This window comes from Phalacrocorax carbo, chromosome 5, assembly GCF_963921805.1.
Source record: "Phalacrocorax carbo chromosome 5, bPhaCar2.1, whole genome shotgun sequence".
NCBI classification, from domain to species: Eukaryota; Metazoa; Chordata; class Aves; order Suliformes; family Phalacrocoracidae; genus Phalacrocorax; species Phalacrocorax carbo.
The window spans coordinates 53914559-53929123 of record NC_087517.1 but is presented as its reverse complement, the minus strand read 5'-3'; the positions used below and the strand labels follow the sequence as shown (position 1 = coordinate 53929123).

Sequence of the window (14565 nt, the reverse complement as noted above, 5' to 3'; positions counted from 1 at the left end):
TCCTGAGTTTGGCTCTTGCATCCTTCTGCTGTCCAGATTCAAGTCGGCCGTCTTGCCTGCAGGCAGTACACACAATCTGACCTGGGTCCCATTATGGCAGGAGATCCCCAACTGGCACTTGTGCCAAATGTTAACTTGGAGGTGGAAAATGGTCCCTTGTTTGCAGACAAGCTGATCTAAGCCTTTCTTTGCTGGGATATTACCAATTGCACAATTATGCATGGAACAGGAGTTGGGAGGTCTCTTCTAAATAGTAACACACCAGGGGGCTTGCCTTCACTACGTGCTTTCTCTCCCAGCATTTCGCACTATTTCTGTTCAGTTCCAGTAATGCTGGCCATGTAGGAACGCTGGCGTATGCACTGTGCCTGGTAATGTAGTCTGGTTGCGTGTAACCAGACTATGCAACCCCAATCCTAAATGTGTTGAGCACCCTTCTAAGAGTAATTAGGGGTGGATCCTGCTTTCTTAAGCATAGGGACTATTTTAGATGACCTCAGGCATCTGCTGCATCCATGTGAGAGTGGTGGATGGGATACAGGATGCCCAAGAACTGGAATGCACTCCTGGAGGCCAGAAGAGATGCCCAAGGCCACGTAAGTGTTTCCTCCTCTAGAGTTATCCTTATGTTTAAGGAAACTAATTCCAGTCACTGCTGCAAGTTTGGCTTTTATGTGAAAGCCAGATTCCTTCTTTGGTTAAATCCCTTTCAGAATCATGGACAGAGGTGGATTAATGTATTGCTGGCACAGGTCTGGACCATGCATCCAGGCACCCCAACACCCTCTGAGAGGGAGTTTCCTAATTCAGGATTGTAAGGATACCCTGTACCTTCATAGTGCTCGTTGAACTGTTACAGCTGTAATGAATTCATCTTCATTACATGCTTGGGATGTAGAGGACTACTCTTGTCCCTGTAAAAGGCTGACAGATAAAACGAGGCAGAGAATCAGAGACTCAGACCAGGCACAGAGCCTGAAAAGTAATTACATGCCTAAGCAGCTTTGGGAAGAAGTGTCTAAGTGGCAGATCTGGGGCTTGAACCTCTGTCAGCTCCCTCAGCACCAAATCTTTCTTCATGTGCTGTGATGGTACGGATCAGAAGAACTCAATTATTTACAAATCCTATAGCTGCAGGTATGCATGCACACACACACCTCTCCCCTCCCCCACCCTCCGGCCCCAGAGACGGGAATTGATTCGGATAAGGCTGCAGCTGACCTGAGCTGTCATTCGTACAGCTAATCCAGCTCAAATCAGACTCGTTTCTTTTCCCAGGGACCAGAAAAGGTACTGCACTTTCCACTGCAAATAATTTGTTTCAGTTTTCCTACACTTGTTCATTACAATGTGTGGGAAAATGCTAGGTTTTCTAGGGGAAAGATGATCTTTTGACATTTTCCTGGCACATTTGAAAGCAGAAAGTATCTGAAATGTCTTCAAAACTGATCAGCAGATTTTTTTTTACCGGAATATACAGGTTTGCAAAGATTAGGTAAGGGATTTAAAACCCTGCGTGACTGCACCTCAGAGCTGCTAACACAGCTTTGTACCACTCTCATTGTGCAGCTAGTATGGTTGGCAGTGGCAGGTCAATAAAACAAGTGTTTGGACATTAGATATTTTTCAGGCTTGCTAGTGCTATGCTTCAAATGAATAAGAGTTTCTTCATGTCTCTGTTAATGAATTCACTTTGACCAGCTTGTACATGGTGTGTATCACCCAGGAGCAGATGGGGCATGTGCACATGTTGACTTCTGTACCGCAAACCTCCCAAAACCACATATGTCCCAGCAGGGGTGGGACCCACCTAGGCTCCTTGCACACCCCCTGAATCCTCTCCCTCAGAACTGTGGAGGGTTCGCATCCCAGTCTAAATTCCCAGTACACAGACCCCAAATTGAAAATACTCCCTTCAGCTCCAACCAGCCACTATCATGTGTTTCTGTATGCAATGTTCAGAGGTTTAGCTTGGGGTGGAGCAACTGGTTTTGAAAGTCATCTGAAACATAAGTTTGAATTAGATCTGAACCACAGTGATGCAAGACTGGACAGGCTTGGCGGTGGGCTCCAGCACCTGATGGGGTCATGGCCCATCCTCATTGATTTCCCTGGAGGGATAATGATGCAAACCCCGTTTTTTTACTGATGTTAGTTCTACTCAGTCTCTTTGCGATTATTTTCTCTGGGCACAGCAGGGTGAATTGATCTACAAAATACTTGCAGGGATGGTAGAGGATTAAGTATCTCACACAAATAGTTCAATGCAACAGTTGTTACCCAGTACGGCGGAGAGAAAAATAGGGTGGGGTAAGGGAGTTGTTCATTTTCCTTCCACTAAGGTCAGCCTTAAATAACTCTCCCACCTCCCTTGGAGGCCAAGATGAGATAATAAGGACAGAAATGTCAGAGCAAAGTATGGGGCCCCTCTATTTACAGCAAAGGCCAAATCGCTAACCAACAGATCGGAGCTTGCTTTCTAAACACCGATAAGCGGCAACTTTGAATTAACAGCCCCAGTTCCTCCGATGCTGTAAATCAGCCTGACCCCGACTGCCCACAGCACCCCAGTGCCTCCCCCCGGCCAGGGGGCCCCCAGCAGGAGGAGGGGGTCTGCAGCAGGAGGCTCACCCCTTCCGGCCCTCGGAGATCCCTGTGCCTGGCTCCAAACACCCCCTGCCTCCCCCTCCCCAGCCCCCTAACACTAACAAGCCTTATCAGTAGGATTTACACCTCCTTGTCTAGGAACCCATAGGCAAGCCTATGGATCGGTTACCGGTGTGCATCCAAATCCTTAAAGTAGCTTTAAGTGCTCAAAATTATCCACTTACCCAGCAATAATTAATGATATTGAACATGGGTGTCCCCATGCCCTGGCAGAGGAGATCAGAGCACTCTACAACTGGGTCTGGCCAACTGTGAGTGGGGAGGGGGTCAGCCCTTCTGCAAGTTCTTGGGACCTCCCAGCCCTGGCGGAGCATCCCAGGAGTGAGGGAAAACCAGCATAGCTGCTGATGACGCAAGGGAGATGGATGCCTGGGAGCATCCGCAGCTTGGAAGAGCAATGTTGGGTTGGGTTTTATTTGCTGCCGGACGCTGTGCTAGGAAAGGTCCTTTGGCACAGAGCTGTGCTGGTCAGCAAACATCAATTCCCATGTGGGTGATGCTGTGGGAGTGAGGGGGAAGGAGGAATAAATTATAGCTCCTTTCTTGGGTCCCAACCCAGCTGGAGGCATCTGAAGTGCTAAAGCTCAGAGCACCCTGTGAAGGCAAAAAAGCAAGTGGCACCTCCAGATGGCAAGCCACATCTCATGGGGAAAAGCAGCGCCTCAGAGCAGTGGCATCAAGACAGCATGAGCCACAATCTCCAAGAGCACCCTAATAGCAAAACAAGGACTTTTAAAGTAGAGTTTATTCTACAAAATGGAGTCCCAAAGCTTCATATTTAAACTCAGCAAAAACTGTGGTGTGAGAATGAGTGTGCTACTTCCTCAATGTCCTCTTGCAGTATCACCTGCAGCCCCCAATTTTATCATCGGGAAAACTGTGGCAAATGTCCACAGTGCACCCCCAGCTGCAAAGATGAGCAGAGGCAGAAAATATAAAGTATGTGACATGATTATTTATTTTCAATCCATGAGACCACTTTACAGAAGGGGACAAATCCAGTCTGAGCTAGCAGAAACCATTCCTCTTTTTTTGTTTTTCATTTCTCTGCTTATCCCCTTGCCACCTTGGCTGGTTATAGCACCCATTACTTTTTGCTATGTCTGCTGCTTTCTGCTGGCCTGCCCATGCTTTCCAGCATCATAGCCAAGGACCAGGTTTTCTTCTTCTCTACTTTACCAAAGGCTTCTCCAGGTCATCGACTCTTTGCTTTCCAAGTGGTGCCTGTGATGCTACCTGCTGTGGAAGCCATGTCGGTGGCACCATGTGGCTTTACTGCTTACAGCTGCGGACACTGGAGAAAACTCCCTGATAAACTCAATGGCTCCTATCATGGCTGTTTCCTGACGTCAAGATCTTCTTTGGTTATTCTCATGGATTTGCATGACATGAAAGACAGATGTGGTATCAGTGCTGAAAATGTGTATTTTTGGACTGGTGCTGATTAGGCTACTTTTCCAGCGCTTCTCCATTCCATGAAAGTTATTTGTTACTTTTGCTGTTCATTACTTGTCCTCTAGCAGGGTGTCATCATCTCTTCTAATGTTTCTCTATCTACGCCAAGGATTACTTTTGGGCCATTAATAGCCACAGATTTAATCTTCTCATTGATAAACAAACTAATTTGTTCTGCTGCGTCTGCTAATAGCTGTGTCTAGGAACTATTAGCAGCTCTTAGGTGCTATTTTCTCCTCTACCTTCTCAAAAATGTGTGGCCAGTAATATTTTAATGGGGTTAAAAGGAGTGTACCTGTTTTTTACATCTATATTTATAACCTTGCATATGCTCTTCCCAAGGTGGATAGGAAAGATTTTGGGGGCTTTACTCTAGAGATCATTAAATTTGGTCTGTTTCACTTGGGTAGCTGTACTTGTGTAGAGGTTTAAGCCTGCAGAGGCCAAGGGGGATTGAGTGAGGTACAGCCAAACCAATTTGCAGGTGCTAAGGTCCCAGGTGAGCCAGGCTGGCCAAAGGTCAGCATTTCCCTGCCTAGAAGTGCAATGTGCTCAGGAGAGGTGGCCAGAGGGTTTGGGTCACAGGTGGCCATTCTCAGAGCTACAGCACACCTGGGAAACTCCCTCATCCTCTAATGAAAGCTACTGGCTCTTCAGAGTTGCTCACTGAAGCATCTTCTACCGGTGATCTGCATCTCCAGAGGTATGGATGTATTCAGGACCATCTCCACTGTTAGCAGCTAACCTAAAGGTGATGGAAACCAATGGGTAGACCCAGTTGGTTACACTGGACTTTGTGTTACACCCTCCCTTCTGTGAATCAACCCTTTGTGCTCTAAGCAACAAGATAATGTCCCTGTCTTGGAAAAGCTTGGAAAATTGTGAAATCCGTGGTCTGGCAGAAGCATCTCCCTTGGGCCTGGCAGCTGGTGGGGTGATGGGGATGGCTCACATACCCTGCACCCAGGCAGCCACCCAGATTAGTTTATAGAAGCAGCTGAGATTACTTGTAGCCCAGTGAGTGACCCCCTTCTATGCTTGCACAATGCCCCTTTTGAAGCAAGGGCATCTCTCATTGTGTGGCTCCAGATAAACTGCAGAGCCTCACCCTTTGCAATAGCAGTCCCCTCTCCCCCTGGAGCCCAGAACAGCTGCCCCATCTGCCATGTATCTCTGTAGGCATCCCAGGATTTGGCTGTAAGCATTCCCATGATTAAGCACCCTCCTTGGTGCCAGGTTCACCTTCCTGCCCTTGGTCTTGCACTGCTGGTGGGGTGGTTGCACGCTGCTGCTCCACACGTACTTGGACACACCAATGGGAGCACATCTGTTGGAAATCACATGGAGACAAGGAGCACCGAGGATGCCAGCTTCCCCACTCTGTGCCATGCTGCTGGCTGCTGCTGCACCCTGCATGGGGAGCAGAGCGAAGCCTCAAGGGGGAAACCACTCAGCTCTGGGTAGGGTCCTCATTCCCCTGTGCTAAGCGAAAAGCTACACCTCTGTATCTCAAATGTCCCATGTGTTTGAATGTATTGCCCCATCTATACATCTCCAACTACCAGTGGCCATGCTGGGGTACCTCCTGAGACTGGCCACCCCCAAAACCTGCTCTTGGCGGTGCCTTAGGACCATGTTTCAGCAGGCTACTGGCACGGTACAGGGGTGCATTGGCAGGCAGTGCCTCCTCCAGGGCTGTATGTTTCACCAGCCACTGAATTGGCCCTCCAGGGGAAAGGAGGCATGTGGTCACTGCTGCATTGCCTCTGCTCTGCTTTTGAGGCAACATACACCCAGGGATGGGCAGAGCAACCCTGTCAGTAGCTGCTGAGTGTGACAGCAGCGGTGGGGACATGAGCGGTGTTTCAGGGTCCCTGGGTGCTCTCCAAGAACTCGCTTGCCTCCACACCTGACCTTTGCTGTCAGTAAAACTTGCACAAACTTGTAATTGTTAACTAGTTGCCCTGTAGTAGGCTTGTTATTTTTTCAGGACAGGGTTCGAAAATGCTAGACATCTACAGTAGTAAAGATTTTATCATGCTGGCAATGGACTGTAAAACTTGATTACATGACACCGGGGATTGCCTAAACCTCATTCCCACTGATGCAACTGCTTGGGGTTGGGGGAGTATGAGTGAGAGAGGTGGCTTTGAGTCACGTCTGGAGGTGGTTTAGCACAAAGGGCAGGAGCCAGGAGCAGCCCACTCCCACCCAGCTGCTCCCTCCCTTCAGCCAAGTGAGCCCAATGTGAAGCTGAGGATCTCCGCGGGGACACAGGAGGAACGTGTAGCTGAAAGGATGGATGAGCATTTGGCCTATTGCTGCCTATTCACATGAAAATCATGGGGAAGCCCAACCTAGAACGAGTGAGCTGGGATTTTTCTGTAGAAAAAGCTTTTCCATTGAGAAACAGACTCCCCTGTTGGCCCCTTCTCTCAGGTCACTGCTGACATGGGAATTTTCCCTCTGAGAAAAAGCTTTCTACAGTTTATATCCATTTTATATCCATTTATATCACTGCTAGCATTTTTCATATTTCAAAGGACCATTTATGGTAAGAAAATATGGTTCCCAATAAATAATCAAAGTGATCACATTTTGGAAGGGGGGAAAAAATCATAGTAGGAAACTTTTGCAAAAATGTTGGCCCGTGCTGAAGTTTGAGACAGCATGACATCTTTTTCCCTTCCAATGAATCTTCTGGTTTACTTCTGCACCCAAATGAGTGTGAGCCAAGAGGGATTTCTGGATGCTTGGGTACGGTCAGCCTTTCCCCTGCTGGGCCTTGCTGCAGAAATGCCATGAGCTTTTTGAAGCTACCTCCAGAATTTGGTTAACCAAGAGTAAGAGCAGCAACAGACTAATAATATGACACTTCCAACACAAAATAAAATAGCTTTTTTTTGCTACATCAGTGGGGTAAGTCCCTGGGAAGGGGGAAGCCCAGCAGGAAAGCTACCCAGAAGGGAGAAGATAGTGGATAGAAGAGCCTCCTTACAAAGTCCCACTGTCAATAAAACATGAGTTCAGGTGAGCTCAGGTAATATTCAAAAGTGCAAGAAGGAAAACCCTAAATGACAAATTTCAGCATGTGATTAACCTGGGGAATACCCTGCTCTGGACCACAGTGACAACTGGACTGAGGTCCAATGGACCTTATGCAGTGGGGTGACTGCGGGAAAATGCTAAGGGGATCTGTAGGGTTATTCTGCAAGCCGTCTCCTTCATGTGAGATACCAGGTAGGGGCTCCCTGCTCTGAAGGAAGTGTGAGTGGCACAAGGCTTCTGCTCCTGGCTTTGAAAACTTACTTCAGATGGGTAAAATGCCAGGTTTTATGCTGTATAGCTACTAATGCCCCATCTTCTGGTAGAAAGAAGGTCTGACTAAGTGAATTCCCTGTACTCATACCTTGATGAAACCTGAGACCCTCTTCATGGGCATACCACTAGGTCATTCAGGAACATCCAATATCTTTTTTGAGGGAAGGGAGGCAGATATAGTGTTACACATTGTGCAGAGATGCTATTAACTGTAGTTGAGCATCACAACTTGGATTTATTAGCAGGAGGCCAAAAGATCTACACGGCAGGTGATGTAACTGATAACCTTGCCTCACATCCATTTGAGCAAATGAGTCCCCTCCCTGTATGCTCATCAGAGATTTAGCACTTCTCATGAACCTTTTTGCAATTGCAGTAATTTAGCAAACATATGATACTTCGCACTTAAAGCCATGACAGGGTCATGTGGGACTTCCTTCCTCCTAGATGCTGATGGATGGAATTGCTTTGGCTACTCAAGAAATCAAGGGTCTGGTTTCAGTCTCAAGGCATTCTGTTGATTTCAGTGAACTACCTTCTGATGTACTGTGTATGGAAAATCAGGCTTATTCTAAACTAAACAAGCAGCAGAGTTCAAACAGGTGAAAATGTCTCCTTTTCAGTGGTGCTGAGCACTTGTAGTCTCAAAATTTAGAGCAATGGAAGTTTGAAGGTCTTCTCATCCCCAACATTTATAATGGGCCATTTCAGGCAGGAAAAAAAAAGTATACTTTAAGCAGAAAAAGGTATAAGCATGCTTTTGGTGGCAGAAAAGTTGAGCACAGAGGTATCAAAAAAATGGGGTAAAGAGAGTGCGAGCTAGATCTGTTGCCAAAATCAGACCCATGAAAGTCAGTGGACCACTCCTGGCCCATCACCTCCTATTAAAATAGAACTTAACAGCCAGAATGGAGATAATTGGCTATCTCCTGGTTTTCACTGGGATTTACCAGAAATGTTTCTTGGTGTCAAAGACACAATTTAAGGCAGAGCCCCAGAGAGAAGAGCTGATGCACCCAGAGCTCTCACCCTCAAACAGTAGAGACTGAATCTCTGCTCTGCTTAATCCCAAACGGGAATTTGAAGGGGCACCTGGCAGATGAAAGAGGGGACCTGCCTTTCAGTGGGCAAAGGGGGAAGGGCTTATTTTTTCACATACAAAATTTCAGATGTTCTAATACTGGCCCTGTGCTGAGCTAAAATGATCACCCAAGGTCTCCCACAAAATGTAGATATTATTCTGTATCCATGGACGCGTGTCTCTCACTGTGCGCCACATGGCCAGCGAGCGGGGCCACAGATAGCCTCAGCACAATAATGTGTTTTCCTTCCTCTAACACCTGACAGTAGCATGGTCTCACTGACAACTTGGTCCTATCACTGCATACTTTCCGAGGTGATATTAATCAAACAGATTAACATGTTTGCCTTTAATTCTACATTTTAGGAACAGCTGTTGAGCCACCTCAATGCCAGCAGTGCCTATTGCCAGCATTAGTGTCATTAGCAATCGTTTCAGCTGTAATAGCACCATTATCTCCTGCTAAAAGGGTCACTGATGGCTCAGGACAGAGCTTCACGGAAGCAAAAACAGGTCAGATGAAATGAGATGGAAACTGCAAACTGTTTCTTCTTTCTTAACTTGCATAAAGACCTGTTGATGCTACGTAGAGGGAAATTTATGTGCACAAGCAGCAAAAATTTTGGCTAGAGTGTCATTGAGGAGGTGGGGCTTGTGCTAGCTTTTGTGTCACTTGGGCTAATGTAAAGCATATAAATATGGGAAAGAGAGAATGGGGATATTACTACCAACCAAACAGTCTTCATCTATCAGAGCAAACTTCTTTCCGTCTCTTGCTGCCAGTTCTTCGGGTAAGTGCAACTGCTGCCCTTTTAGCTTCTACCTGTTTTGCAGACCTGTTTTCTTAAGTTGATATAGCTGTTGGTGAAAAGTGCTGGCTCACTAGTCTAAGAAAGTGAGGTTTCCTCAGGTCTTTGAGAGCATTCTGGTTTTTTTGGGTCACCATCGTAAAGAACAGCCCCTTCTGACTTGGAAGAGAGGGTTTTTCCTCTGAAGGTGTCTGCTGATCTTGGCTCTCCTGAGCACATATGCTACAAGGCTCAGTGGCATGGCTCTTCCAGTCTAGTCTGGCCTTTTGGGAGAAGACAACAGGGATGCCAGGACTGATGTGAACATGTGGATGGAGGTGGACTTCTGGTTATAATCCTTAGTAATTTTCTGTGATTCATAAAGCCTGATGCAGAAAGCTCTCCTTCCCACTCAAGCTAGGGTAGCTTTGGAAGGTCAATCTGCTACTTTGGTCTCATTTGCATGCCAAAAGAGCTGAATGTCATAAGTTGCTTGATGACAACCTATTTCTTCCTCCTAGACCTCCCTGTGTCTCCTCTGCCTCCTAACCTTAGGCCTCACCCTGCTTACCATGGCTCTCTGGATCCGATCGCTGCCTCTCCTGGCCCTTCTCGCTCTTTCTGGCCCTGGGACCAGCCACGCAGCTGCCAATCAGCACCTCTGCGGCTCCCACTTGGTGGAGGCTCTCTACCTGGTGTGTGGAGAGCGGGGTTTCTTCTACTCCCCCAAAGCCCGACGGGACATTGAGCAGCCTCTAGGTAAGTCAGGCTGACCTTGAACGCAGTTGTATGCCAAGTGATGCAGAAGGCAAAAACTACCTATCTTTGACAGTGACACCAGGAATGTCCTTGATGGAGAATGCCATGAATACCTTTAACATACCAACAGCATCACATTGCTAATGAAAAGCTCTTCAGGTTAAAAAGGCAGATGGGAGTGCAGGCAGGGAAAGAGGATTTATGAGGCAAAAGGAATTGTGGCTGAAAGCTGAAGCTTGTCTATTTCTTTGTGTGGCCATTACACTGGCCTGGGAGTGTTAATAGAAAATAAAGGTGGAAGGAACCCAGGAAGCCTCCTTCTGCCCCAAGATAGGATCAGTTGTTCCCATCCTATTCCTGACCCATGCTTGTCTAGTATGTTCATAAAAACCTCTAGTGAGGAAGCTGCTTCTGCCTTCTGAAACTGCCCTGTTCCCATGCATAAGTGACCTTCTTGAGTGTTTCTTCCCATATTTAACCTGAAGGTCCCTTGCTGTAAATTATTTCTTGTATTTTCCATAGAGGACATGGGAAAGAGTCTACTCCTTTCTTCTTATGGCTGCTTTTCAAAATTTTGAAGACTGTTCCGATGTGTAATTTTAACATGCTTTCAGCTATATCCCCTCTACACACCCCCACTACCTTCTTAGTTCATATTTTTCTAGATCTCTGTCCATGCAAATTGTTCTGCATTTGGCCTGCATCCTTACTGACTGGTGATGTCTGGAGAAGAGCACAGGACCCCAGCTGAGGCCTTGCCAGTGCAAAGTAGAGTGAGCGAACAGGAAGAATGATACTGCATTTTTTCATACCATGTTCCTGTCTACACAGGTAGTTTGCCTTTTTCAGAGCAGTTGACTGATAGCAATCACTGTCTCCCTTGGATGCTTTGGCTCTCCCTCAGGTGGATCAGCAGTCCTTGAAGGACAGCTACCACAGTCAAACCCTTGTCCTGGAAGCACAACACAGTCTTCCTGCCTACCTTTAGCATCTTTCCCATTTCTTACTGAACACCACCTCACCTTTTCAGTATTTCTATAGATTCAAAGGTAATTTTTACTACTAATCTTGCCCTTCAGGAGGCTTACAGACCCCACAGCTTTATATCGTCTCTTATTTCATGGTGGTGGAATGCTCGTGGTACTGTTTTGGTTCCCCTCCTTAGGACTCCTGGACTACTGATGAGTGCAAGAGCTGGAAGTCAGGAGGAGATGACAGCCCTGCCCACCCACCCTCAGTGCCAGGTCACTGCCCCTGGTCCAGCACTTTGTGTCCACATGGGAGTGCAGATGGGATGAGGCAGTCCAGAAAGGTGCTCTTCACTCTGGTGTTTGTATCTAGATGGGGCCAGGACCTGTAATGTTCCAGCTGTAATGCCAGGACGATGTCTCTCCTGGAGATGGGTACCTGCAGTTCCTCTCAGCTTTAGCTCCTCTATGAATCCAGCAAATACATTCTCGTCTTTCTTCCAAGCTACTAATGAAGTCTTTGAATGAAGAGACCTCTGCCAAATCCCAGTCATTTCAACCCTCTCGTTTCAAGATGGACCATTACCTAACCTCCCCTGACTATGATGCACCTCTCCAACCAGTCTCTTCTCATCACACTCTGGTTTCATTTGTATCTGATCCCTTCATCTATGTATGCAACCATCCTATGAAATACTCTTACAGGTCTTCAGAAGGTGAAGCAAGGTAATGTCATAGCAGAGTGTTTGCCATGATTTGTTTTAAATGGCCAGTTGGGCTGTTAGTTTCTCCCTTCTCTGATGATTTGTTTCTAAAGACCACCATGAATGGGTTGGAAGTTCTGTTAGCCAATTCCCTAAATACAGTATTGGGAATTTCATCAGGGCCAACAAGTCTGAAAGTATCTGAGGACTTTCTACCTCTTGTTCCAGGATTTTTGCCTGAGCCACCACCTCTTTGCCACACAAGCTTGCTGTGTTTACAGTCTGCTCACAGCTGGCTTCAAGGGCAAAGACAAGTAAATCACAAAACATTGACTAGCTATTTCCTCTTCTACTCAATGTTGGACTAAACCTTTCCTAAATTTTCCTCTTAGCACACTAGTATAATGATTTCTTATTACTCTTGTGCCTTGTTCATTGCATCACACTTCGGGGGCTTGGGGATTTTGCATCTTGTGCTGTACTTTCATATTGCCCTAGAAACCTCATCTCGTTCTTGCTTTCCAGGCATTTTCTTTTTGTTGTTAGGGCCTCTTTTATTCTTACAGAAAAAAACTCTCATTTGTCATTTTCTATATTTTCATTGGGCAACTAAAACCTGAACAGTTTTGTCTGCAAGTCTTCAAGTTCCCACCAGAAAATGAATCATTCTGTTGAGTTTTGTCTGTATCCAAATACGCCAATCAATCATTCCTTCTAAGTCATCCCCAGGTGTGAACACGGACACACACGAATGCTTTTGCCGTCGGCTCCAAGGCTACATGCAGGCAGCCAACAGGAACAGGCTGTTCAGGACCTGCTGGGAAATGCATCCAGCCCCAGGACTTGCAATCCCATGGACATCCTAGTTGTTTGCTTAGGTTCCCAGAAGAGTGGGTAACTGCCCAAGGGGGGCTTGCAGTCCCAAGCAACTTATCTCTCTGGAGCAGACCAGCCCTTTTTACCATCTTATTTACTAGCTGCTCACCCCAGGGAGGGTGCAGGGTTTCTCTTCTTCTCCACATGCCTGCCTCAATAAATCCCCTGTATCTTCTTGTCCCTCACACTATTGACATCTACTCAGCTTGGGTCCTTCTAAGCACCATAGGATTATTCTGGGAGAGGAGACATAGAACCTGAAGGTGCTACAAGCAGCATCAACATGGAGAAACCTTTGCAACTTCCTCCCTATTTTCCAGCCAACTCTGGCTTAAAAATGTGGTGTCTGCAAAGAGGGTCTCCACAGGACTCGAGAGCCAGGGCTGATGCTGTATGACATCCCATGGCTTATTCTTTTCTTCTCTGGCAGTGAGCGGTCCCTTGCATGGTGAGGTAGGAGAGCTGCCCTTCCAGCAGGAGGAGTTTGAGAAAGTGAAGCGAGGGATTGTTGAGCAATGCTGCCACAACACATGCTCCCTCTACCAACTGGAAAACTACTGCAACTAGCCACGAGGCCAGCGGCGGGGAGCTCACGGGCCGCAGGCAGAAACACGCACTTAGGCTACTGCACCTTCAAAGCAATTGAATAAATGTTGTGGATCTATTCGAAGGGCTGTGCTCATTCATGCATCCACGTCTTGGGGTGGGGGCACTGATGTTTACTTTAGGGTGCCATTGTCTGTGCTCAGATAAGGCAGTTTTAAAAGGTCCTGGAGCCACCCATCACATCACACTATCCTTCTGCTGTCCAAGTAAACTTCCTGGGAGGGAGGGAGGAAGATTACACAGTGCCGGAGTGGGTATGCACAGCCTGGTGCCCAGGGGGTGAAGAGGAGAGGGCAGAGAGGTTTGAACAAGACTTCTCTTTCTAGGGAAATGTTACAAGGGAATATCTGTGGCAATGTCATGCTGATCAACTTCCTGCAGTTCACAGCCCAAATATAGCAAGGCAGCTGGGAGGCCAAACTTCCTTGGCTGCGTAATGGAAACAGTTCAGATTAAGCAAAGAATTAAGTCACCTATTAATTGTACCCAGAAAAATCGTGGATGACCACCATCACCAATTTAGAAAGTGTGTCCAGTTCCCCATTCTGCTTGTAGGAGGCTCAGGCAGAGTTCCTGCTCCGGGACATGCTTGTTGTTCACAAGTATTTGACAAGTCATGTGCAGAAAGAGCATTTCATCCAAAAGGAGTTTTGAGTGTATTGGCCAAGAGCTGGGCATTTCAGGGTAGCTACAAACCTCTTTCAAGTATCTGGCCTCAAAATTGCCACTTTCTGGGAGGAAAAGCTGCCATGGCAATGCCAGCTGGCTGGGGTGACAGACAGTGTGGGGAAGGGTCATGTCTCCTGTGCCGAGGGACTCCAGTGACAGTGTAGTGGAAGCCATGCGGGAGGTCCCTGTGAGATGGGTGCAGCCTGGCAGAGGTGGCAGCAGTGGCTGGGGCTGCATATTGCTGGTGGCAGATTTTGAAAGCTGGTCTGAGAGGAGGCTGTTCTTTTAACAGTCTCTTTTCCCAAACCAGATCCCACTGCCCCCATTGGAGCCATGTAGATGGAAGCTGCCATCTCATCCCTGCCAGCATGCGTTGGTCCTGCTCCTATCAAGAGCACAAAACTGGCAAAACCGCTGCAAACTGCAGGGCTGGAAGAAGAGGCAAAGGAGCTGCTGAGAAGAAGACATAGCTATAAAACAGGAAATCAGAAAGCACCAGCAATTCCCCACAGTGACACTCCATAGAGGCTCCCTTGATGCATCCAAGAGACTGTGACAGGGCCCCCTCCTGCATCCGCCACACCAGAGCTGCTCTGCTGCTGATGCTCCCCCTGACCACCCTTCCATCCCCCTCCCATCGCCTCTTCCTCTGGGCCCCACTGAATATTCCC

General features: G+C 47.3%; 1 protein-coding gene across 1 annotated transcript; it reads left to right on the top strand.

Annotated features, from left to right (window-relative positions):
- The first annotated feature begins 9760 nt into the window (after window positions 1–9760).
- Window positions 9761–13289, top strand: INS (insulin). Its single transcript, XM_009507694.2, has 2 exons — window positions 9761–10071; window positions 13050–13289. The coding sequence occupies exons 1-2, from the start codon at window positions 9885–9887 to the stop codon at window positions 13184–13186; spliced, it is 324 nt and encodes a 107-aa protein (XP_009505989.1). The 5' UTR covers window positions 9761–9884; the 3' UTR covers window positions 13187–13289.
- The last annotated feature ends 1276 nt before the right edge of the window (window positions 13290–14565 follow it).